Here is a 23,995-nt window from a genome sequence, read left to right on the forward strand (position 1 = left end):
CATAGTATTTCGGTGCTGGACTGCCCTTGTGGGCGGGACAAAGACTGATATGCAAATGGATATTTCCCATCTGTGAAGGTACAGTGAGCAGCAAAAAGCAATGGCTGCGAACTCTCAATGTGGTTAATAACCACTGAACAGGTTATCATGCCTTGTTCTTTCGAGAGAGGGGCGCCTGCTACCTTTTTTGTATTTTTGAAAGGAACTTGGGGTTGGTCACCCTAGGTTACCCGGGGCAACCAGACGTGGACTCCCTGCTCACTGTGCTTAGAGAGGCTCAGCTTCACCTCACTGATGATGCCCAACAAGGCTGAAACACGTGTATGGGGTTGCTGATGGTACTCTTGTTCAGAGAGGAATTGCCATAGTATTTCGGTGCTGGACTGCCCTTGTGGGCGGGACAAAGACTGATATGCAAATGGATATTTCCCATCTGTGAAGGTACAGTGAGCAAAAAGCAATGGCTGCGAACTCTCAATGTGGTTAATAACCACTGAACAGGTTATCATGCCTTGTTCTTTCGAGAGAGGGGCGCCTGCTACCTTTTTTGTATTTTTGAAAGGAACTTGGGGTTGGTCACCCTAGGTTACCTGGGGGCAACCAGACGTGGACTCCCTGCTCACTGTGCTTAGAGAGGCTCAGCTTCACCTCACTGATGATGCCCAACAAGGCTGAAACACGTGTATGGGGTTGCTGATGGTACTCTTGTTCAGAGAGGAATTGCCATAGTATTTCGGTGCTGGACTGCCCTTGTGGGCGGGACAAAGACTGATATGCAAATGGATATTTCCCATCTGTGAAGGTACAGTGAGCAAAAAGCAATGGCTGCGAACTCTCAATGTGGTTAATAACCACTGAACAGGTTATCATGCCTTGTTCTTTCGAGAGAGGGGCGCCTGCTACCTTTTTTGTATTTTTGAAAGGAACTTGGGGTTGGTCACCCTAGGTTACCCGGGGGCAACCAGACGTGGACTCCCTGCTCACTGTGCTTAGAGAGGCTCAGCTTCACCTCACTGATGATGCCCAACAAGGCTGAAACACGTGTATGGGGTTGCTGATGGTACTCTTGTTCAGAGAGGAATTGCCATAGTATTTCGGTGCTGGACTGCCCTTGTGGGCGGGACAAAGACTGATATGCAAATGGATATTTCCCATCTGTGAAGGTACAGTGAGCAAAAAGCAATGGCTGCGAACTCTCAATGTGGTTAATAACCACTGAACAGGTTATCATGCCTTGTTCTTTCGAGAGAGGGGCGCCTGCTACCTTTTTTGTATTTTTGAAAGGAACTTGGGGTTGGTCACCCTAGGTTACCCGGGGGCAACCAGACGTGGACTCCCTGCTCACTGTGCTTAGAGAGGCTCAGCTTCACCGCACTGATGATGCCCAACAAGGCTGAAACACGTGTATGGGGTTGCTGATGGTACTCTTGTTCAGAGAGGAATTGCCATAGTATTTCGGTGCTGGACTGCCCTTGTGGGCGGGACAAAGACTGATATGCAAATGGATATTTCCCATCTGTGAAGGTACAGTGAGCAGCAAAAAGCAATGGCTGCGAACTCTCAATGTGGTTAATAACCACTGAACAGGTTATCATGCCTTGTTCTTTCGAGAGAGGGGCGCCTGCTACCTTTTTTGTATTTTTGAAAGGAACTTGGGGTTGGTCACCCTAGGTTACCCGGGGGCAACCAGACGTGGACTCCCTGCTCACTGTGCTTAGAGAGGCTCAGCTTCACCTCACTGATGATGCCCAACAAGGCTGAAACACGTGTATGGGGTTGCTGATGGTACTCTTGTTCAGAGAGGAATTGCCATAGTATTTCGGTGCTGGACTGCCCTTGTGGGCGGGACAAAGACTGATATGCAAATGGATATTTCCCATCTGTGAAGGTACAGTGAGCAAAAAGCAATGGCTGCGAACTCTCAATGTGGTTAATAACCACTGAACAGGTTATCATGCCTTGTTCTTTCGAGAGAGGGGCGCCTGCTACCTTTTTTGTATAATCATAATACACACTCTAAGGGATCAGAAAGTGATATACGATTCACTCGGGAGCTGAGTGAAGAATTCATTGATGACTCCCGCAAAAATACACCCAAAGCGGGAGTCGCTTCTAGTGAACCTGTCTGATTACAGTCTAACAGAGGTTGAACAAAAGGTCCTTAATAAAGGACTAGGATAAAATTGAGAAAAATTAGAACGTTTTACAGAGACGAACAAGATTATCGTGTGGATCGTGTGTTCACATTCCGGGACAAGTTTAATCAGCAGAAAGTTTCCCATTTATGTGTAATTTTCCCTCCAGTTGTGTAACCACCACTCCCCCACCCCCAACCATTTGTTGCTGCAATCAGGGGAGTTAGATTGAGAAGAAATTAGTGTTTAAAAATAGGCGTTCTTAGCTTGTGTGAGTGTTAAGTGCTGGTAAGGTTTATTTTTGGGCCAAAGACATTCTGCTGTATGAGGAAAGCATGATCCATTGAGGTCCATGGCTTTCCTTTTCTGCCTCAGGATAGGGAATGTGTACGCTCCTGCAGCCTATGTTGTATGTGAGGGGAGCTTCCACTGCAGAGACCCATTCCTTATCTGTTGGATGTGCAGGAATCTCCTACCCTTGCCTTAACTGGCACTGATGCCCCCGTTCTACAGGATGAAAGCTTGTATTGACGCTGCCCTGGTTTGCCTTTTCTGTCTCCATGAGGGAACCCTACAGTTCTCCTACTCAAGCTGACCTGTTCTGTGCGAGCGAAGCATTAAATGTCCTGTATTGCTTTTCGGCCTATTCCTATTCTTTGCAGGCAAGTGATGCTAACAGCACCAGTGCTCATCTGACCCATTTGTGAGACGTGCTTGTGGTTCTCCACCCTGTGCATTATCTCTTAATTGTGAGAAAGACGCGCTCTTCTGCTGCATTGTGGACCATTGCTGCAGGATAATGGTTTACATACCATTTAATCTTTGTGTATGCCTGGGCTGGATGTCACAAACTCTACTCTTTTGTGAAGGATACAACTCATTTTAACTGCTGAAATTGTACTTAACTATTAGAATAAGGAGTAAAATACTCCCACCTTCAAATAATATCTGGAGCTCTACTACTGAGACCTGGACATCATATTTTTCATCAAAGCCTTCCTAAGAACCGGAAGTTAGTTCTGTCACCCGACATCTAAATCGGATTTTCCTTTGGAAGTTATCTGAAGAACTGATATTAACTTCATATCAGTCTTCCAAAGATATGGTAGTAGCTTGATGTTCGTTTCATCATCATGGAGTAGGTGGCCACATTAGCCAGAGAGACTTTCCCAATAGCTGGTGATTGCTTGTTCTTTAATATTGATGTCATTGGAAGCCATCTTTGCTTGGGAGCCATGTTTGCTTGGGAGGCATGTCAGAAACTGATACCACCTTGTTCTTCTTTCTCTCTCCCAGGGAGCTCGAGGGCATGTTCGCTGTGGAGGACCTACCCACCGTGGTGGTGCTGAAGCCCAGCGGTCAGGTCATCTCGTGGAACGCCGTGGACGAGATCAAACGCCTGGGACCAGCAGCGTTTAAGAACTGGCAGGAAGTGGCTGACGTCATCGACCGCAACTTCCTGGCCGCGGATTTCTTCGATGAACATGTCAGCAGGAGCTTTACGGATCCAATGCGTCGCCTGAAGTACAAGCTAGAGAAAAAGAAGAAGGAAGGTCGAGGGGACGAGGATGAGGAAGACAATAAGGGACTATTCTAACTCTTCACTTGTATACAGGCGCGTTATAAATTACTTATATCATATCATTCATGATTTCCATAGTGGCTCACAGGACTGAGATCTCAATTCTGAATTCCAAAACCTCAAGGAAAACTGAAGTCACTGTATTATCTGTGTATTTAAATATTATTATTATTATTGATCAATTCAAACTTAAACAGCTCATGTGTTATGAGAGAATGTCTTCCAGAAGGGAGCAGAGACTTTGGGACAAGAGCGTCCAGGATAGGCATCTCCGCAGACGGCTTGGCTTACCTGCCCCCATCCCACCCCATCTGGAAATAATGTAATATATTTGTAATATACACGTGCGAAAAAATGAAACCTCGTAATTAGGGAATGGTCATAACATGTAGATTCTGCTTAAATACTGACAATTTGTACCAAAAGGCAATGCATGTTAATGTGATTTTTTGTTGTGTTTATGCTCGTAGAGTTGTTTTATTTCTTGTTTGTAAAGTGTTTGCGCACAGGAAGTAGGAAGTGAGACACATCACTTGCTGTGACCCCTGTCCGGGGACACCTCGAAGCCTCAAAATATGCACTAGCCATTGGTGAGTGAAAATTGCCTCTTGGCGAGTAAGAAATGGTGTGCTTTGCCCATGTAGAGAAATGAGGGGGCAGGTGACTTAGTTATACCTTGCTAGTAGCTTGTAACTTAGAAACTTTGCAAAGCCGTGACAGGTGTGATGGACCCCCCTTTGGTGGCCCTGAACTATGGTCTGAGCCTTACTTAAGAAACAGCAGCAATGAAAGCTCCATTGGAGCAGGAAGGCTAGCGGCTCAGAAGAATTGAGGTGAAGAGGTCTTCTTCTGAGCCCCTTAAGGACTGCCCGAGGCCTGCTTGCTGTCCCAGGTTGGACGCTACTTGTTGATCTGGGTTCCCTTCTCACGGGGTAAGAGCGCTCATGCAGGATTGCATGGTGTACAGAAAGCGGTCCTGCTACGTCCCTCTCCACAGACAGAGAAGAGAACATGAAAATGGCCCAAGCCTCCTGCTTGCTGTACTGCTATGATGCTATGAGGGATTGGTGTTGATTAAATAAAGCCTCCCATAGCCTCCATCTAACAGAAGTTCTCTGGTAATGGATGTGTGCCAGACAGAGCCTCAATTTCAGCCAGGGAGCAACGGTATTTCCCCTAGCGCTACTCCCAGAGCGTGTGCGGAGAGAAAAAGTCGATAGAGCCTCCTGCATTCCATGCAGCTGTTGGGGATATTAGGAAAAAAATCTCCCATTACAGGGCCATTGCGAGACTCCTGTTATCCATTTATTACTCCTGACTCCACCCATTTGTACACGGCTCCGCCCATACACCCCGCCCACCTGTCACAAAGGTAAACTCGGTTGTTGTAGCTGTCATTAGAAACATGCTTGCAGTTTGCCCTTTACAGTGGAATGCAATAAATGAAATCATAAACCAAAACCCATAATCCATCAGATAACATTAACATGTGCGCATGTTTTAAACTCCAAGAACCAATACAAAGGTTTTCCCTGGAACTTGCAGTACCGAAATAGGGCATTTCACCTTGTTGTTTTTTTTTTCATGAGGTTATATAATGCAGTGGTGAGGTGTCCAGCCTGCAAACACGATGGCTGTGGTGCAACCCCGAGGTCCTCTTTAATTCACAATTCATTAACCTGGTCAGAAACCCAGGTCAGCTGATGGCATGGTTACATCATGTCAGTGTCACGTAACCTACGTCTCGCCTTATTTGTCTTTGATGGCCTTGCAAAGTAACACGCGCTGATGAACATTTTCTTTTCTTGCTGCATCAACCTTGTATATTTCCGTGTCTGCAGATATGTTTCAGTATGTTACACGTCTGTACCCCAGAAACACAGGATTAAAGGATGGTTCCGGGACTTTTTTTTTATTGTCCCTACGGTTCGGCCATGTGTTTTTAAGCATAAATCGGTAGATCGTAGAAAACTTTCCTATGGACCTTACCCGACTTTTCGTCCATTAACGCACTCCAAATCAGCTGCCATTTTCTGATAATCCTATCATTTCCCCCCATCGACCTGGCTCACCTGCTTTTGCGGCACTAAATCAAATCCCCCGCCCCTGAAACAGACTTTATCAAAACATTCATATTCCCCGCCTCTATCCGTGACGTGACTGTGCTGCGTAGGCAAACGCGCCCATGCGTCTTCTACGCGACTCCACACAGAACCCGGAAACCAACACAGATCAGCTCACAACACAACGCGCCACAACTCGGAATATGAAACTGTACTTTTAAATCAAACCGCAAGATTGTAAATTTGGTAAAGTACATTTATTTGACATCAAATGTTTAGAGAATATTCAGCGATTTGCATTTTTATTTGCTCACGTTCCAAAAAGTTTGTTTTGAGGCACGCGATGTTCCTTTGCTGTACACAGGGTCTTAGATCATCTCACAATACAGCGCCACAATTCGGAATATGAAACTGTGGTTTAAAAGCAAACGGCAAGATTGTACATTTGGCAAAGTACATTTATTGGACATCAAATGTTTAGAGAATATTCAGCGATTTGCATTTTTCTTTGCTCTCGATCCAAAATAGTTTGTCTTGAGGCAAGCGATGTTCGTGTGCAGTACACAGGGTGTTGGTTTACGATAAAATAAGCTCTTCGGTCGCACTGATAATCGCATGGCTGTTCCAACAACGAGGCACTAGGCCACCACAACGGTCTGTATGTTGCATCTAGCCGTTAGTACCGCGTAAGGGCATACTTGTACTTGGCGATCGTCCCATAAAATGGTCAGGGTGGTAACGTTGTTCACGCGGAGAAGCAACTGGCGGTTGTAAAAGCCATCCGCCGGTGTCTGGTACTTGTGACACATACAATAATGAAGGATGTACCTGTTTTAAAAACATAAAAAATGAAATTAGTCTCACCATCAGATCTTTATTAAAATTATTCATTTTATATATTAGGTCGGGAAATTATTTCATAGCTAGGACAGTGCAACTGGGTATTATACGTCAAGGGGGGGCTGTAGGATACTGAGACAGTCCCCCAGTGCAGGGGTTGACAGGGAGGCAGTGCAGGTGGAGAGTGGAAGGGCCCAGGACCGAGGTCGCAGACAGTGGACCAGTTGTAGCAGGGGAGAGTGAGAGAGAAAGCAGAAGCAAAGAGGAAGGTTTTGAGGTGCTTCCGTAAAAGGAGATGGTTCTCCTCAAGATAGTGCGCGGTACAAAACAATATGCCACATAGAACGAACAAGTACAACTTAACCCGTCTTTAAAGCTACTGTATAGTAATTAAATTGCGGTATAAACGCATCTAAAGAGTTACTTACATTATATTTGCATTTTCCATTGTGTCTGTGCGTAGGGCAGCCCCGAAATACCACTCCTTCTATGCCGACGTTATTTCTTCTAATGAACGAACATTAAATGGCTTTCGTTTCTGAAATTATATTCATTATCGTTTCTTACGTTTGCCCCACACCCCCAAAAAGAAGTCTTTCGGGATGGTCCCGGCCTGTCAAGGTCAAATAACAATAGAACCTTATACTGAGTCGTGGGCCATTCCGGCACCCGAGCAAAAAATCAAAGCAGCTGACCTTCACTTTGAACGAGCACACATTCCTAGTTAGCTACATTCAGTGTAAGGCCATCTCACAGGACTTGAAATTTACACTCCATCTTTGCATTTTGTCTGCGTGCATTTGCAGCCCCAGCGAACCATAAATACGGAGACATTCTATATTTTATGAAAAATGATTTATATTACTGTTTGGTTTAATTTAATGCGCAAATGAACAAGGGTGGAGAGACACATTGCATGTACACTGAGCAATCACTTTTATTTACACAATACATAGCTACACATATTCAATGGGCCTGCGACATGAGGAGACTCGAGAGAACAGACAGTCAAATTACAATCATTTAAACCGTGATGTGTATTTCTCAATGAGCTCTGCTTTAGGTGGACATGGAACAGAGGCAATGTTGGGTGGCAATGCAGTTGTCCCCTGCACAGGTTCGTTCACAACTCCATGTATGTGCCTATCTAGGATATCAACAATAAGTCTCTCAATAAACTCATATTGCATATCCTCAAACACTGGTTTGATCACCCATTGTTTACTTCTTTTAGTGAAGGCCTTATTGTAGCGAAGCGTCCCTAAAGTTCCGGTCGTCCTACTTTGTTGACGGCCAACATTATGGTTATGTGCCAAGACCGCTAGAAGAGTCCGATTTATCATGCCCTCCATGCCAAAATGCAATCGTTTTGGCCTGTACTTTAGGCACATATTGTGGAACACCTCCAAATCTCCTGTGTGGCAGAATTCCGTGAGTCCCCTCAAATCTCTTGTTATAGTTTTATCAAATACAATCTTTTCAATGGCTTTGTGAGTGGGTGATGAAGGAATCAACCACTTCTTCTTCCGTGCCTCCTCTGTGGACAAATGGCCATGTTCACAATTGTGGAAATGTTGGTTTGTGGTCCAGCGGTGAACGTTGCTACAGTGTAGCATTACTGACCGCCATTTTTCCAGTAGAATTTCCAACGACCCTCCACATGTTTTTGAGCTCCACCAAAGATGGTTGCTGATTGACTTGGACCACTGTGAAATACCTTGCATATCTTTTTTTTTACCTGCAGCCGACATTTTTTTATTGATTGTTTTTGCAAGATGCCAAACGTCAAATTGGTGATTTATATTTTTGTACTCTTCTCTCATTGTCTTGGCAATTGAAACGTGTCTGTCCGTGGCTATCAGGTCGATCACCATTCCCCGCGATTGTAGTTCTTGCAATGATGCTACAAAGCCAACTTTCTCCATGGCCACTGAGGATGTACTTTGTGACACCTGCACGACCACCGAACTCACAATTTTCTTACTTTCCATGTCCTGAAAGTGGTAGGTGCAGTACTTGGCTGAAAATCCTGGGCTGTCGCACTGTCCATCACCGGCTAGCCTGAACCGTTTGCCCGCGAATGTACTATCAATAGACATTTTTTCCATTCTCCAAGCTTCGCTAATGGCTGGAAATAGATAATCGGTTTGGTATTTGTAGAACTGAGTTTTCGCAATGAAATGGATTCCCACAAACTGAAAGAAAGACTAACTTTTTAAAACTTGAACCACTAAAAAGTGCGGCCGCTGCACAAAGTAGATTGCCTGCTGGCAGTTGCCCCAGCATGGGTTGTGCAGACCATGAGAAAGGATGATATTTTGTACAGGTGGCATGTATTTTAAGGTTAGTGCCTCGAATTGCACGAGTCACATTAATCAATGGCTCCCCACATACTTCCCCACCAACCGAATGCCCACATTTCATCCGAATAATAATATCAATCAAACAACTATCGAATACAATGAATTTGGCCTCTTTCCTTATACGGTCACTCTGCATCCCAGCTGGTTCGGCCTGTAACGTTGAGGACATGTCACTCACATGAAAGGTAGAATCTCTGATATCGTCTTCCGCTATGTTCAGTGATATTGATGGTGTTTCATTGTCGTCCACTTCATTCTCTTCCATTGCAACATCTGTTCCTTCTCCGGCGATGGGTGAATAAAACAATTTCTTCAACTTTCTTGCGGTCTTAGTTTTTGCGGGTGTGGATTCTGTGAATTGATCTCCGACTGCATCCGAACTACCAGGAGGACATTCACTATCAATGGCTGGTGGTGGTATAGCTCCGTTGTCAATCACTTCATATTCTTCCCATTGGCACGATGCATCTCCAGTCTCAAGTCCCTGCCAAAAGGTTTGACAAGCAACATCTCTCGTTCGCTTCACTGTCTGTGTAGATCTAGTGCGTACACCCACTCGCAACTAGAGGACAGATTGGAAAAGGGATGTTCAGTTTAAACACAACTTACAGCATTGAACTATTAACAGTGAAAAACAACATAATATAGTGACCAGGACACTAACCTTCTTTTGCTTTCTTTTCTTTGAAACTTTCTTGCCTCGAACTTCAACATCAGGACGCTGTTGCTCCGACTCGTGCGTGCATGTCTCCACTTCCTCTTGCGCTGCAACGACTATATTTTCATGATAAGCACATCCATCACGCACTGACGCTCCATCGACTCCCTGAAACATAGAACTTTCATTAGTATGTATAATAATATTGAAAACACAAAATGTACTTGGGGACCAATACCCACGTACATCTCAATAGCAAAACACGAATGAACGCTTTGTGTAGAACATTCAAACGACAATTATTCACGCATTGTTGATCTAGTTAGATGGAACTGTCAAGATCCATACCTCGGGCTCCTCATAGACTTCCATTGATGATATTATTGAAGATGATGCTTCAGTAACTCCCTGAAACACAGTAATTGCATTAGTATGGTTTTCTATTTTGTTAAAAAGAACATAAACTTTGTGCAGGCGTCAACGGCTCATCTAAATAGACCTGCACAAATGATCAGTTGTCTAAAATAAATAATGGATATCTAAATATGATTCGATTTGCTCGATCGTTGGAAGTGTCACCACCCAGAGATCTGCATCAACTACTAGGGGTGATGTTCTTGTAGAAGAAGCTCCGTCATCTCCCTGAAACATAGTACTTGCATTAATAAAGAAGGAAGTATAGCCGATGTAATCACGTCATATGATTTCGCTTGATCGAACTGTCAGTATCCATACCTCGAAATGCATAAGAACATCAAGGGACGATGTAACTGCGGTGCACACTTCTGCAAGCTGTTGCGCCGACCCGTAACTGCATGCTCCCCCTTCTTCTTGGACTAATGCTCCATCGACTCCCTGAAACATAGGACTTTCATTATTAATGAACACAATATTGAAAAAAGAAGACACATAGGAGGGCGACGACAGAAGGACATATCAATGGCTAAAAACGAAAGAAACATTGTGTGTAACAATCACGCTACAAGAATGCAAGATCTGATGATCTCCATCGATGGAACTGTCCGGAAACGTACCTCGAGCATCTGAGTGACATCAACGGTTGTCGTCAATGCGTTGGACTCCTCAGCATCTCCCTGAAAGACAGTGCTTGCATTATTTTGGATAACAATAATTATAACTGAAAACAAAGACTAGAGGACGAGTACAAGGGTGTACCATTAGGTAAAATAATTACACGATAAATTAAAACTATTGATTTACATGCCTAAAACAAGTCAGTGGCAGAATAGCTAAGTAAGATTACCCGATAGGCGCTTGAAGTGGCTGATGACTGCAATAACGACACGGATGGAGAATCTTCCGCCTTCATATTGAGTGGATACATAAATGGGGAAATTATTGTTAGCTAATGCTACACACTACCGCAAGGCAGAGAGATAAATACGTAAACTTGACTCACCAGTGGAGGGATGTGGACGAATAGAGTGGGAATAGCGGTTGAGAGCAATTTTCGCTTCGCTCGCGGTGTGTTCTTCTTTATTAGCAATGATGTGGAGTACATGTCTGAGCTAAAGTGCCTGCTGCAGATGCGGTATCGATCACCCCTCTTGTCCGCAAAGACTTCTAGGACTCTACTTTCAAGCTCAGACGGTGGATATCCGCAATATCGGACCCATTCTCTTATCTGATCTATTGTCTTAGGGAAAACATGCATTATAGTACCTTCAGATTTTTTATGGGTCTTCGAAGGGCAACCGCCAATGGAACAGGCAGGCATTGTGGAAAGTTCTGAAAAGTAAAGATCAACAATTCTATATGAATACCAATGTGTTAAAAAATTAAATGACACATAAAAGGTTCAATGCAAGGTTCGTTTTGGTTCTTGGAACTATACACGTTATTCACATGCGGATAAGTATTTGAATAACTTTAAAAAAATAGAAAAATAATTTGACTAAACTCAGAACATGTGACTAGTTCCTTGCATGTACTGTCTTGAACGAAAAGAAATTGGACGCAAAATGATTATGGTACATGGCCTTACCTTGACGAACAAACAGTTAGATGCAGGGATCAGAGTAGTTTCTTGTCGTAGAACAGGGAGCAGTTCACAGGTTGCAAACTGACGAGTTTCCTCGAAGTGGTCACGGAAGTTCACAGAGACGAAGAGCAGATAACCAGCACCTTCACGGGTTGACTAGCAAAGCGCAAAGAAGTTCTCATTAGAAATATGAAGTGGGTTATAAAGAATTCGAAACAGGGGTGTGTTTGTGAATGAATGACGTGTATATGTCGTGGCATTATGCGGTTTGCAGGGGGGCGTCCAGCGTGAGGGGGGATGCTTGGCAGGAGACACGGGGTCTGGAGGTAGACATGGGAACAACAACCCATGCTCTATAGACCACTTTGAAGTGTACATGGTCTTTGGCACCTCTTGGCCTTTATCGCTCCCTGACAGCTCCACTTGCCAGCACAAGTACCCCGGTGCGAACTGCCTTTGATAGGGTGGGGGGTGGATTGGGGCGGTGGTCGTGCAGACAAGACACAGGAAGACTCGTGAATGGAGACACACTTATGTGGATTGCAGGGGGCCGTCCAGCGTGAGGGGGGATGCTTGGCAGGAGACACGGGGTCTGGAGGTAGACATGGGAACAACAACCCATGCTCTATAGACCACTTTGAAGTGTACATGGTCTTTGGCACCTCTTGGCCTTTATCGCTCCCTGACAGCTCCACTTGCCAGCACAAGTACCCCGGTGCGAACTGCCTTTGATAGGGCGGGGGGTGGATTGGGGCGGTGGTCGTGCAGACAAGACTCGTTTGCCGCAGGGCCTCACCAAGGAGAGGCCATCTAACTGCATGTAAGAGGCAGGCTGCAGGATCTAGTACATGGAAGGCAGGGGGGTGAGTTTATAAATACCTCACCCTCCCAGGAGAATATATGGGTGCAGTTCACCCTGGAGACCCTGGATGCCTAGGCAGTTAGTCAGCAGCAGGCTGGCCTGTGGTGGCAAGGCGGCACGGGCCAGAGGGGGTCATCTCTGTACCCGGTGCCCAAAAGGATGATTTATTATGATCAACCATATTGATTATTTACCTATAACCATGTTTTGTATCAATAAAATCCAACAGCCTTTTATTGCCAACGCTTGAACAAAGTGGTGTGGTAAGTATTTTTGGGGGAGGAGGCAAGGCCGGGAGGCTTGATGCCAACCCGCAAAATAACATATGTATGTCTGCTGCATATGGGTTCAACGGTTATGTGGATTGAAGGTGGGCGGCCAGCGTGAGGGAGGATGCTGGCCGGAGACATGTGGTGTGACAAGACAAGGCACAGGAAGACTATTCAATGGAGACACACTAGATTCATTTAAAAAATCAAAACAACCATTGTTAAAATATATGTTGGGTTTTATTTTAGATCTTAATTTCAATTGAACATAAATAATAAACATTACACATTGTAAAGTTCCGGTTGCAGCACATCCAGGGAAAATCCGCGGTATTGTCCACTGTCGCTGGGGAAATGTTGTCTAATGGCAAGTACCGCACAGGCAGGTATTACTCTCCGAACGCGGTGTCCGAGCCTCCCGTGAAGCCACCAAGTGAAGCAACGATAGGCCACCAGCCTGTACCACCTGTGAAAATGAAAGATGCAAACTGTATTAAAATGACAAAACTTTCTTATCACTGTCGATTCAGGTAAAAAATGTCATTCTGCTTTGAAAAAAATTCTATCTAGAAAATGCACAATATGGAACCAATTTACATGCATTCGAATGATATGTAGATGTAATTTTATATGTGGGAGACGACCATGAAATAGTAGTGGCATCACTGACATCACAACCAGAGTATACTTACTCGTTACTCGGATTACGCGGACGAACAGTGCCGCGAAGTTCGTGCATAAGCACCATCATCATCCTCAACACGGTCCGTGAGAGGCAGGCTTCCCTGAACTCTGGCAGCTCGGTGATGCATTGCGGACTTGGCTCGCCTTCCGAAATGTAGGCCAAGCACCCGGAATTTTCACGGCAGCAGCAGTTCTCCTCCTCAGTTGGCATTAGCTTGCACCGATTGCACGTGCACCAGGTGGAGACGCCGTCCATGCGACATGGTCCAGGCTCTTCATCTGTTGACTGGTCCTCCCAACTGCCGTCCGAATCCCCATCGTTTTCGCGTGCTTGCCTTTCCAGTAGTTCTTCCTCGGTGTACTCGGGCTCGTACATATACAGCATTATTGTAGCCATTGTGTGGTAAAGAAAGTAAAATAATTTACAGAGATGGTACAGGTGTTCACAAGGCCTAGAAGCGGCGAAGGTAGCTGACCAGAGCACAGAAACGAGTCACAGAATACTCAAAGTAACACAGAGAGAGTAATGGAATCGAAAATCTGCTGCTGTGTGTTGTGAAACGGTGTGTTTATACTTATTGAGGAAAGAGGCGTCCTGCCATTTCCATGGCGACACTTCATTAGCTGAGGCGCAGCGATTGTTGACACGAAACGTGCTTTGGCGTTGGGAAATGGGCGGTACGCGTCTGCTGATGTCAGGCTCAGGGGCGGGGGATTTGATTTAGTGCCGCAAAAGCAGGTGAGCCAGGTCGATGGGGGGAAATGATAGGATTATCAGTAAATGGCGGCTGATTTCGAGTGCGTTAATGGACGAAAAGTCGGGTAAGGTCCATAGGAAAGTTTCCTACGATCAACCGATTTATGCTTAAAAACACATGGCCGAACCGTAGGGACAATAAAAAAAAAGTCCCGGAACTATCCTTTAAGTAACAAATACAGAAAAATGAACGCGGTAATAGTGCTTGCAATCCTAGTGCTTGCAATCCTAGTGCTTGCAATCCGGTGTCATGACATGATGCATTGGGCGAGAAAAACAACGCAAACTGGGTAAAGGGAATGATTCAATGCTTGCTTAATCAAAATAAACGCGCCAGTAATACAGCTGTCAATCCATTGACACGGATTGAAAGCAGTATTTTTGCCGTATGCATTGGGCTCTTACTTCGGGCCACAATGAGGTCGCGACAGGAGTCAGCCAGCGCTGCTTCATCCTGCAAGTATGAAAAAAAAAGTAAGTAAAAGCTGGCCGCCAGCAACGGCCTCATAAAGTGTGCACTGCAGGCCAGGAACATTTTGCGCCGTTACTGGGTCCCGCCCACACCTCCACCCGATTGGCTACAGCAGCAGTCTTTGGCAGCCAATCGGCTGGAGGATATGACGGGACCCGGAAACAACACAAAAAAAAACAGAGATTCCAGGGTCTTCCCCGGAGACCCGTCAATCAGGATTCCGCCGGCAACATGGGACCGAGACAGCGTTAATAGACCTTAAGGCCCAAATAGACGATTGCAGAGACAACGGCCAAGCGGCCCTACTTCTCCTCCTGGACCTATCAGCGGCATTCGACTTAGTGGACCACACAGTCCTCTGTAGTCACCTCGACTCGGCAGCCCACTTTTCAAAAGAGGCCATAATTTGGATCAAGTCATTCCTGAGTAATCGGACTATGAGAGTCTTCGCTCCATCAGCCTCAGCAGATCCAATCCCCATAACAAGCGGTGTTCCACAAGGGTCTTGTGTGTCACCCACCCTCTATAACGTCTTCACGAAGCCTCTCTTTGATGAAATGGATCATCTGGGTATCGCCTACACTAACTACGCAGACGATACCCAGATCCTCCTCCCGCTCTCAGGAGACTACGCCAAGGACCTGGCCCTAGTGAACAGGATCTATAGCATCGTTCAGGCATGGGTGGCCACACACGGCCTATGTCTGAACGATGATAAAACTGAGCTTATCATCCTGGGCACCACTACCTATATATCCAAACTCAGCCCTGATTACGACAACTTCATTATTGATGGGAACAACATAAAAGTAGCTCATGAAGTAAAAACCTTAGGATTTTACCTAGACGCCACCATGAACTTTAACAAACAAGTTAACTCTCTAGCTTCTGCCACAGCATATACATGCAAACTTATCAGAGCGAGCAAACAATTCCTCTCCACAGATAGTTGCATTACACTTGCCAGAGCCTTGATACTATCCAAATTAGACTATTGTAATGGACTTTACATTGGAGCTAATAAACAGACCATCCACAAAATTCAAGTGCTCCAGAACAATGCTTTGAGAGCAGCACTCAAGATGAATAGAAACGAGCATATATCATCTACAAGAAGAGAATACAAATGGCTCGCCACCGTAGACAAAATTCATCTCAAAATCGCTTCCCTCACCCACAAATGTATCAACAACAAAGCTCCACCTTACCTCATGGATAGATTACGTAAAATGACTTCTTCCAGACCTACCAGAATAGCCAACGCAAACTGCCTCCAAGTCCCGCGCTTCAAACTTGCCACTATAGGAGGAAATAGCTTCCCGGTTAAGGCTGCGCAGTTATGGAACTCCCTCCCCCATGACGTCAGAGAACCTCAGCCTTTTGCAAAATTTAGACAAAACCTCACTAGGTGGCTGAGAGCGAACGACAGTTAAGTAGTCCACTTGTCACATTGTACATTACTGTATATAACTATATATTACGTGAACAGGAGCATGCTCCTTGCTCCCCTGTCCTTGATCTCTCCCTGCTCATATCTGCTTGCTGTAATATTGTTTATGTCTACACTTCCTCCCTTTTCCTGTACTTGCAATTAGCCGAGCATATCTGTAACCAAGCTCAGCGCATCTCTGCACCTCCATCTGATTTCTATGTACCTGTAACTAAGTTGTGCATATCCATGTCTGTTTGCGCCCTGATACTCCAGGGTTTGGCGCGCTATACAAATAATAAACTAAACTAAACTAAACTAAACCCCGAGAAATGGTTAAAAACCCAGAGTCTCTGGGGAAAACCCAGAGGTTAGGCAGGTATGGTGCTGCCTGAGTAAGAGGGATTGAGACAGGGCGGGACTTAGCTTTGAACTTCGCAATAAGAGGCAGCAGGCACACCTTGCATTCATTCAAACAGAGAGTTAGAGCCAGAGGAGCATAGTGGTCTAGAAGGGGAGTATTTAGTAAGGTAAAGTTACAGATAGTGTGGTTCCGGGACCGGACCACCTTGTGGATGATGCAGAGGGACTTGAATTTAATCAGTGCAGCAACCGAGAGCCAGTGAAGACCTTTTAGTGCAGGAGAGATGCGGTCCCTGGGCTTAAGGCCAAGGATAACTCTTGCTGCTCTATTCTGGATTAGCTGGAGGGGTCGCAGAGTGGAAGATGGTAGATTCAGGAGGAGGCTATTGCAATAGTCAAGCCTAGAGGGAACCATGGCTCAGGTAACATTGAGCTTCTGGGGGAAAGTGAGAAAAGGGAGAATTCCTTTGGGAAGGAAGAGCTGAAAGTGGGACTTCTTGGCAATGTCCTGAGTGTGAGGGAGAAAGGAGAGAGAGAAGTCGACGATGACTCCAAGGTTTCTGGCTTCAGAAGAGGGTGCATGGGGAGAGCCCAAAGAGGAAGGCCACAGTGAAGGGAAAAAGGAGGCAGCAGGGGTCCCAATGGGAAGGATCTCAGTTTTACAGACGTTGAGGCAGAGATCATTGTCGGTGCACCAGGACTGGATGGCAGATAGGCAGTCAGGGATGATGGAGGGTGCAAGAGGGACGGTAGGGAGTATGAAAAAGAGGTGTGTGTCATTTGCGTAACACTGGAAGATTGAAGAGTAGAAGGAGTTGGAGTCCAGAGATGTGAGCAGTTCTTCACAGGTGTTCAGAAGAGCAGTTTCCGTGCCTCTGGATGCTCGGAATCCAGATTGATGGTTGTGGAGACCCCCAACAAGTTCAGTGTGTGAGTTGAGTTGGGGCAAAACCAATTCTGCAGCAGTCTGCCCAGAAAGGCGGTGATGGAAATAGGGCAGTATTTGGCTGGGAAGGTAGGATCTGATGAAGGTTTTTTTCCTGAGTGGATGCACAAGGGAGTGCTTAAGAGGGGAGGGGAAAGATCCAGTGATAAAAGAGTGAATGCAGAAATCAACGAGTGCAGGGGCAAGGGAGCCAATGTTATCCTTGATGGTCCTGGAGGAGCAAGGGGGAGACCTATTTAGAAGAGACCTTGATGGAGCGGACAACTCTGGTAACTTCTTCAGGTGTGACAGGAGAGAGGGAGAGAAAAGAGGAAGGGGGAGGTAGGGGTGATGGAAGTGAGGGGGTGTGGGACGTGTTGTGAGGGAGAGTAGCAAAGGTGGCAAGGATGTCCTGGGTTTTGGAGGCAAAGTGTGAGGCCAGTGCATTTCAGAGGGCCTGGGAGGGCGACTGAGGAGGGGTTGGCTAGTTCCCTGCAGATCTTGAAGAGTTCCGCCGTGTTATTGGGTGCACCGGAATAAACAGATAGGCAGGATAGACAAAAAACTGACCTTATACAAACAACCCACACTCCCCCGTTCTTCTTGTTCCCTTATATACTGCCTCTTGCGTGGCTTTACCTTCTTTGCCTTCCATTGACTATCGTGCTCACCTGGTTCCCTGGGCCATTCTCTATGTGACGTTTCCCAAGGGCAAGGTTACTCAAGTGTGAGGATACAAATTGTCCCTCAACCCCGCCCCCTTTATCAAGGTGGGTGCAATGGCAGGATGTGATGTGTGCTCAGCGTTACCATTGCCGGCTCTGTATTGTTTGATGCATCTTTCTTCTGGGTTGGGCACTTTGTCATTTGCTGCAAGGTTTTCTGGGCTTTGTAGTTCTAGCTAAGAAAAGAGAGAACTCTGGCCAGCATGATCCAAGGCAGGCAATGGGTGATTGACAGTGGGGCTCTACAACTGTAACCAGGCACATAAATGCGGGTAGAGAAAGGGGACCTCCACAACACCCTCACCCTACCTCTGGGATAGGACAGCATCTGGCAAACACCCTGAAAGGCCTCCTGCTCCAGATTGAATGAGGTCCCTATCCCCTCTTGACACACACCAGCTTATCACTGCCCCAAAAAGAAACATCAACATCCCAGTAGGACTGATTGGGCCAACAACAATAGCACGTGTTGACCTAGAGTAAAGACAAACCAATTTAAATTGCAATGTTCGAACCCATCGACTCTGTCAGTCAAGCAACCATCACACAGAATTCAGTCCCAGCCTTTGCCCTCTCAAAATCTGTCCTTGCTACTGGTGCCGCAAGAGAACGACCACCGCCTTCAAGAAGAGATGGCGATGAGAGCAGACGTCTTTTCCACCTGTTATTGGGACATTGGAGAAGCTTATGGGGTGCACCACGGCATGTCGTTCCAGAAGCGGTCAAAGCACCTTGTTCCGGAAGATGTCAGATGCCACCTTGACCTGTTGCTGCCGGCAGGAATATATAGGATTCCCCTGCCATGACCTATTTCCCATCACATGGAAGAAAAAAGATTAGCATCAGAATGTGCAGTGATTACAGGGGGTTGAATAATTGCAGCATTACTAGCCAGTAGAAGGATCCTCCTGGACTGCTTCTCCAGGAGCCAGTGGTTTATTGCTTTGATCTGTACTGGAGCCCAAGCAAAGAATGCTTTCATTTCCCCTCACTGCTTCTACAATTTTACTTGCATGCGCCAATGCGTACCTGGAGCTCCAGCCGCATTCCGACCGTTGTTGCTCGCTTTGTAAACTCCACAGGGCAGAGGGCCTCATCTACTTCAACAACATCAGAATCTTAGGAAGGATGCTGTAGGAATATAACCAGGGGCCTCTTAAGGGCCCTGGACCGGCTAATTAAGCCGGATCTAATGGATTCACATGAAAAATACCAGTTTGACAGAGCCAGAATGAAGTACCAGTTGATCCAGCGAACGTACAAGTTCTCCAAACTGTCCAGAACCACATGATGAGCCTGGGAAGCGTTCTGGGTTTCTGTAACTACTACATGAGGCCTGCACCTGGGATTGTCAACATAGCTCAGTCGTTGATGGACCTCACCAATGCTGAGGCAACCATTGATGTGCGCTACCATGCTCGTAATCCCTTTGGTCAACTCCAGACATGTACGTCGACCGACGATGATGTATGTAGATATATTCTATGTACGGTGCGTAGGCATAAGAATTCATTACCTTCTCGACGCTCATCAACACACCCACTTAAGCTATTGGATTTGCCTATGCAGACCCTCATCTGCCATACAGCTTGCATGCTCATGCAAGTCTTGATGGCCCTGGTGCAGTGCGACGACGGGAACCTCAAAGCACTGCCAGTCCAGTCAGCGTTGCCAGCTGCCAGCTGAATGCCTTGGAGAACTCTCCATTTCACAGGCTGGGATTCCAAGCTGGATGATGATGGAGGGAGACTATGTTTGCCAGGTAGAGCTCAGGAATTGAGGAAACCTAGATCCCAAGCAGAAGATGCCAACGCAAGCATTAGAAGTCAGAGCCCTACTTCCATGTGAAGCGTGGGAGAAAGAGGGGCTGTTACACCAAGAGCTTTAGTTCCGGGACCACAGATAGTGACCACTGTGTATGGTAAGGCACTCCTTTGTACTTCCCACCCACCTCACTCCCACAAACGCCTGGGTAGGGACTATCTTTTCAATTGTTCTGTCTTTTGCTATAACTTGCTTTTGTTGTAGCCTGTGCATTTTTATGCACTTCAACCCAGCCCCTTGATACTTCTATACTAAGTATATGTAAAACCAAACCAAGGAAGGAGGAGCATGATCATGACAGGGCGCCCTCTGCAGGAAGAGTCAGACATGCGACCTGCAGACGCGGCACCTGGGACTCCCTCTCTAGCAAAGCTACGCTGTGCGACAATGCTTCCCGTAACTGTTTTAGGAGGATAGCTCAGGGGCGACGTGCTCGCCTTGGAAGCAAGACGACACAGAGCAACACAGGTTCGATCCCCGGGTCTGGTATTAAGTGTGTTATAAATATCATATCATAACATAACCATTTTAGTGTACACATAAAATGCCAAAGACTGTTATTAGAATGGTGTCATTTCCCATTTCCCAAATGTGTGGCGAGTGAGGTGGTCCCAAAGGGTGATTTGACAGCGTCTTTATCACCCCCTTAGAGAAAGGATTCGCTGTTTGTTGCCGCTCCAGCGTCATCATTTTCTGGCGACACCCCACTTAGCTAGGGGGAGGACGTCTGCATAGAGCACAGGATTGCGTACACACACCACGAGTCCCAGGGAGACATCATAGCTTTGCCTCAAGAAAAGCCCTGTACAGTCTCAAACCAAAGAACTCAATTTCCCAGAATCAGAGGAGTGGACCGGAATATAGAAACAAGCAGTGAGGCACTCACCGACCACGTATTGCAGCATCCAAACTGGGGGAAATGCTGCATGCAGCAGAAGAGGGGCCCGCAGGCCTGTGGAGTTACAAAGCAAGACGGTGCTGAATGCCACAAAAGCTTATAAAGTCTTGTGAATCCAATCAGACCCTAATGGAAACCATTTCCTCTTAAGCCAATCCCTGTCCATACTCATGTGAGGAACGGCCAATCCCAAGAGGGAATACTGGAGCGTAATTGAAAGCACCAATCAGAGTCAGCCTTGATAAACTCCACACAGCTTCACAGGTATTAAAAGGACTGGGATCATTTGTACAGTGGGGGTAATTCCGAGGTTGGAGGTAAGTACCAGGCTTTACCGGCATGGAGCAAACAACGTGTCCGATCTGGTAACAGACGGCTAATTGCAGCCTATTACGACTTCGCGGGTACGAGCTTTGCGCCATGCCGGTAAAGTACCTAGCACCATGACGCAAAAGGGCCCGAAAAAGCCCTTACCGTCATGAAGCGCACCGTACTTAACAATACTGCCATAGAACAAAGTGGAAACAGCGATGTCCGTAAATAACGGTGGCCGTAAATTGCGGCCACGGTTAGACAACGGAACCGGAAATGTCGTCATCGCACAGGCACGGGAAGGAGCGTGGCGGCCATCTTTAAAAACACAATCCATTGCAATCCTCAACAGGCAGCACCCTTGGGAGCATTTTGAACCCTGGAAAAGGCCATCAGAATCTGCAGGAATGCCAAAAGCACCCAATAAGACAGCAGACCGGCTCCGCAAGCAGCGATTCAGCCAGACGAATTGCAGATCATGGTTGACACCCTTGAGGAGCACGCTGACATCATGTTCGGCGGAGACATGCGCAGAGACCCGGTGCTCTGGAAGAAGAACATCTGGGCACTAGTGGCCCAGAGGGTGAGCGCAGTCGGCACCACCCCCCGCACACCCAATAACTGGCGCAAGCGGTGGGATGACCTGTGGCTGAGGGTGCGGAGCATCCTCTCTGCCAACCGCAGCCATGCCCAGGAGACCGGAGGGGGCCCAAGTTCCCCCATGAAACTGATGCCATGGGAGGTGATGTGTGCCGGCCTGATTGGACAGGAATCAATAGAAGGCGTCAGCAACATGGAGTGTGGGGCACCGTCGTCCGCTGATGGAGTTGAGTGGCCAAAGTCAACACTGCCAATGCCAATTCCATGATATACACTCCCAAGGAATCACAAAATGGTGCCCTCCCCCACCATTAAAATCATGCCGAACCAACTACGACCCAAGCAAGTTCCAAGTGCAAGGGCATAAAGCACATCACACATAGTGCACAAACTGGCACATCCCATGATGCACACTGTGCAGCTGGTGTGGCCAGTGTGCGAGTCAGACTGCACAGTACCCGGCCAGGATGAGTGACACCGACAACTGCATACATATCACACCCATAAATAGAATGTAGTGCTGTTGCATACCCAAATGCCCATAAACCCCAAATGACTGAATATGTGAACGTAGCCATGAATGTAAGTTGCGTCTCAAATCATCACTAATGCCGTCCCTCTCTTCTACCCCCACAGGCAGTGAGCATGACAGCGAGGACCACGAGACCAGCTGTCCCACCACCTCCAGAGGCAAAGGCAGGGTCCACCGCATCCCAGCCAGGAAGGACACACCTAAACCGGCTCCTGCAAGGCCCATGGAGGGTGCACCACCCCCACCCTTCCCTGCATTGGTGGCAGGTACATTGTCCACCCCAAGGTCCGAGGGGTCCAGCATCGCTGGGGAGGTGGCAGCCACGGCCCCCCTGGAATCCATGGACAGTCCCTTGTCCACCTGTGGAGCGACAGAGTAGGACTCATACCCAATCGTCCACAACCCAGAGGCCAGCAACTACCCACAGGTGTCATGCAGCGACTCGGGGGAGCCAGACACAACTGGCCAATGTGCCCGTGGAGAAGCACAGGAACAGGCCAATCCTGTGCCCAGTCCCCCCCAGCCGAAGCCCTGTCAGGGCATGGAAGCCCAATCCCCTGCAGGGACGACACCCCATCAGCTGATGCACAGCGTGCAGCGCAGCTCACGGCCCTCATCACTGAGGTGATGCAAGGCAATCGCCGGGGCAGGGAGGAGTGGCGGGAGGAACTAAGGGCAATTTGGCAGATGGTGACGGACAGCACAAACCGCCTATGTGAAGTCCTCGGGCGCATTGCTGATGCCCTTGAGGTTGCGCGTCCTTCTCAGCCGGCTCAGCATGAGGACACCCCCTCGACCAGTCACCCGGACGAGCCCACTGCGTCGTTCACTACGTTCCCAGCGCCGCCGGGACATGGCTCCCCCGGGCCCCAGGAGCGCGGAGTGACTTGCATACCTGCCACATGTGGCCTAGATGGACACCATGGGACTAATGTTGGGGAGTTGGGGGGAAGGGAGTGAGGTTGTGTTGGGGAGTTGTGGGGGAGCAGGGTGACGGTGTGTTGGGGAGTTGGGGGGCAGGGAGGTGAGGGTGTGTTTGGGAGTTGGAGGGGTGGGATGGTGGAGGGTTTGTAATACACTTATGTACGTACAATTTCAATACACTGTTTGTGTTGCAAAGGTAAACCTGTGTGGACATTCATCATTGAGCATGTGTATACTGATATCTGACAGTGCATGGTGTACATGTATCCCCACACCCAGTGCCCTATGTCCCCATGTCATGACACCCTCTGCTGACTTGTGTTTCGGTTTTAATGTCCAATCAATGTTTGCCACACGGCATGTCCATGCTGTGCATCGGCACCATGATGCTGTCCTGCCCCTTCCTCCTCCTCCTACCCTTCATCATCATCTGGTGGTAACAGTCCCATGTCAGGAGACAGGGGCATGTTCCAAGGGATGCACATATTGTGCAGCATTACACATGACATGGGGGGCTTGGACACCTTCTCATTGCAGTAGATGGGTGCCCCACCCGACCGGCTGAGGCAACTTATTCGTGCCTTGAACAGGCCAAGTGCCTGCAACAGGCCAAGTGCCTGCTTAATCACCACACGTGCACGGGTATGGGCAATATTGTAGGCCTCCTCCGGCCTGTTCTGTGGGTTTCTGACAGGGATCCTGAGCCACGGCGTGAAGGGACAGCCACCATCACCTGCATGTGTAGGGAATGAAGGTAAGTGGACATTCTTGGTGGA

At 47.3% G+C, this 23,995-nt stretch overlaps 1 protein-coding gene across 2 annotated transcripts in view; it reads left to right on the forward strand.

Annotated features, from left to right (window-relative positions):
• Positions 1-23,285, forward strand: part of NXNL1 (nucleoredoxin like 1) — an 82,944-nt gene extending 59,659 nt beyond the window's left edge. The window contains exons 2-3 of one of the 2 annotated variants that reach the window (XR_011259929.1): positions 3,432-4,039; positions 22,400-23,285. Coding sequence is in view for 1 of the 2 variants with exons in the window: in XM_069604012.1 (XP_069460113.1) it covers positions 3,432-3,732 (301 nt within the window). In the remaining variant the exon portion in view is untranslated. Of the gene's footprint in view, positions 1-3,431; positions 5,660-22,399 lie in introns of those variants that run through there. The other variant, XM_069604012.1, reaches the window with a different exon arrangement.
• The last annotated feature ends 710 nt before the right edge of the window (positions 23,286-23,995 follow it).

This window comes from Ambystoma mexicanum, chromosome 3q, assembly GCF_040938575.1.
Source record: "Ambystoma mexicanum isolate Mex_15411 chromosome 3q, UKY_AmexF1_1, whole genome shotgun sequence".
NCBI classification, from domain to species: domain Eukaryota; kingdom Metazoa; phylum Chordata; class Amphibia; order Caudata; family Ambystomatidae; genus Ambystoma; species Ambystoma mexicanum.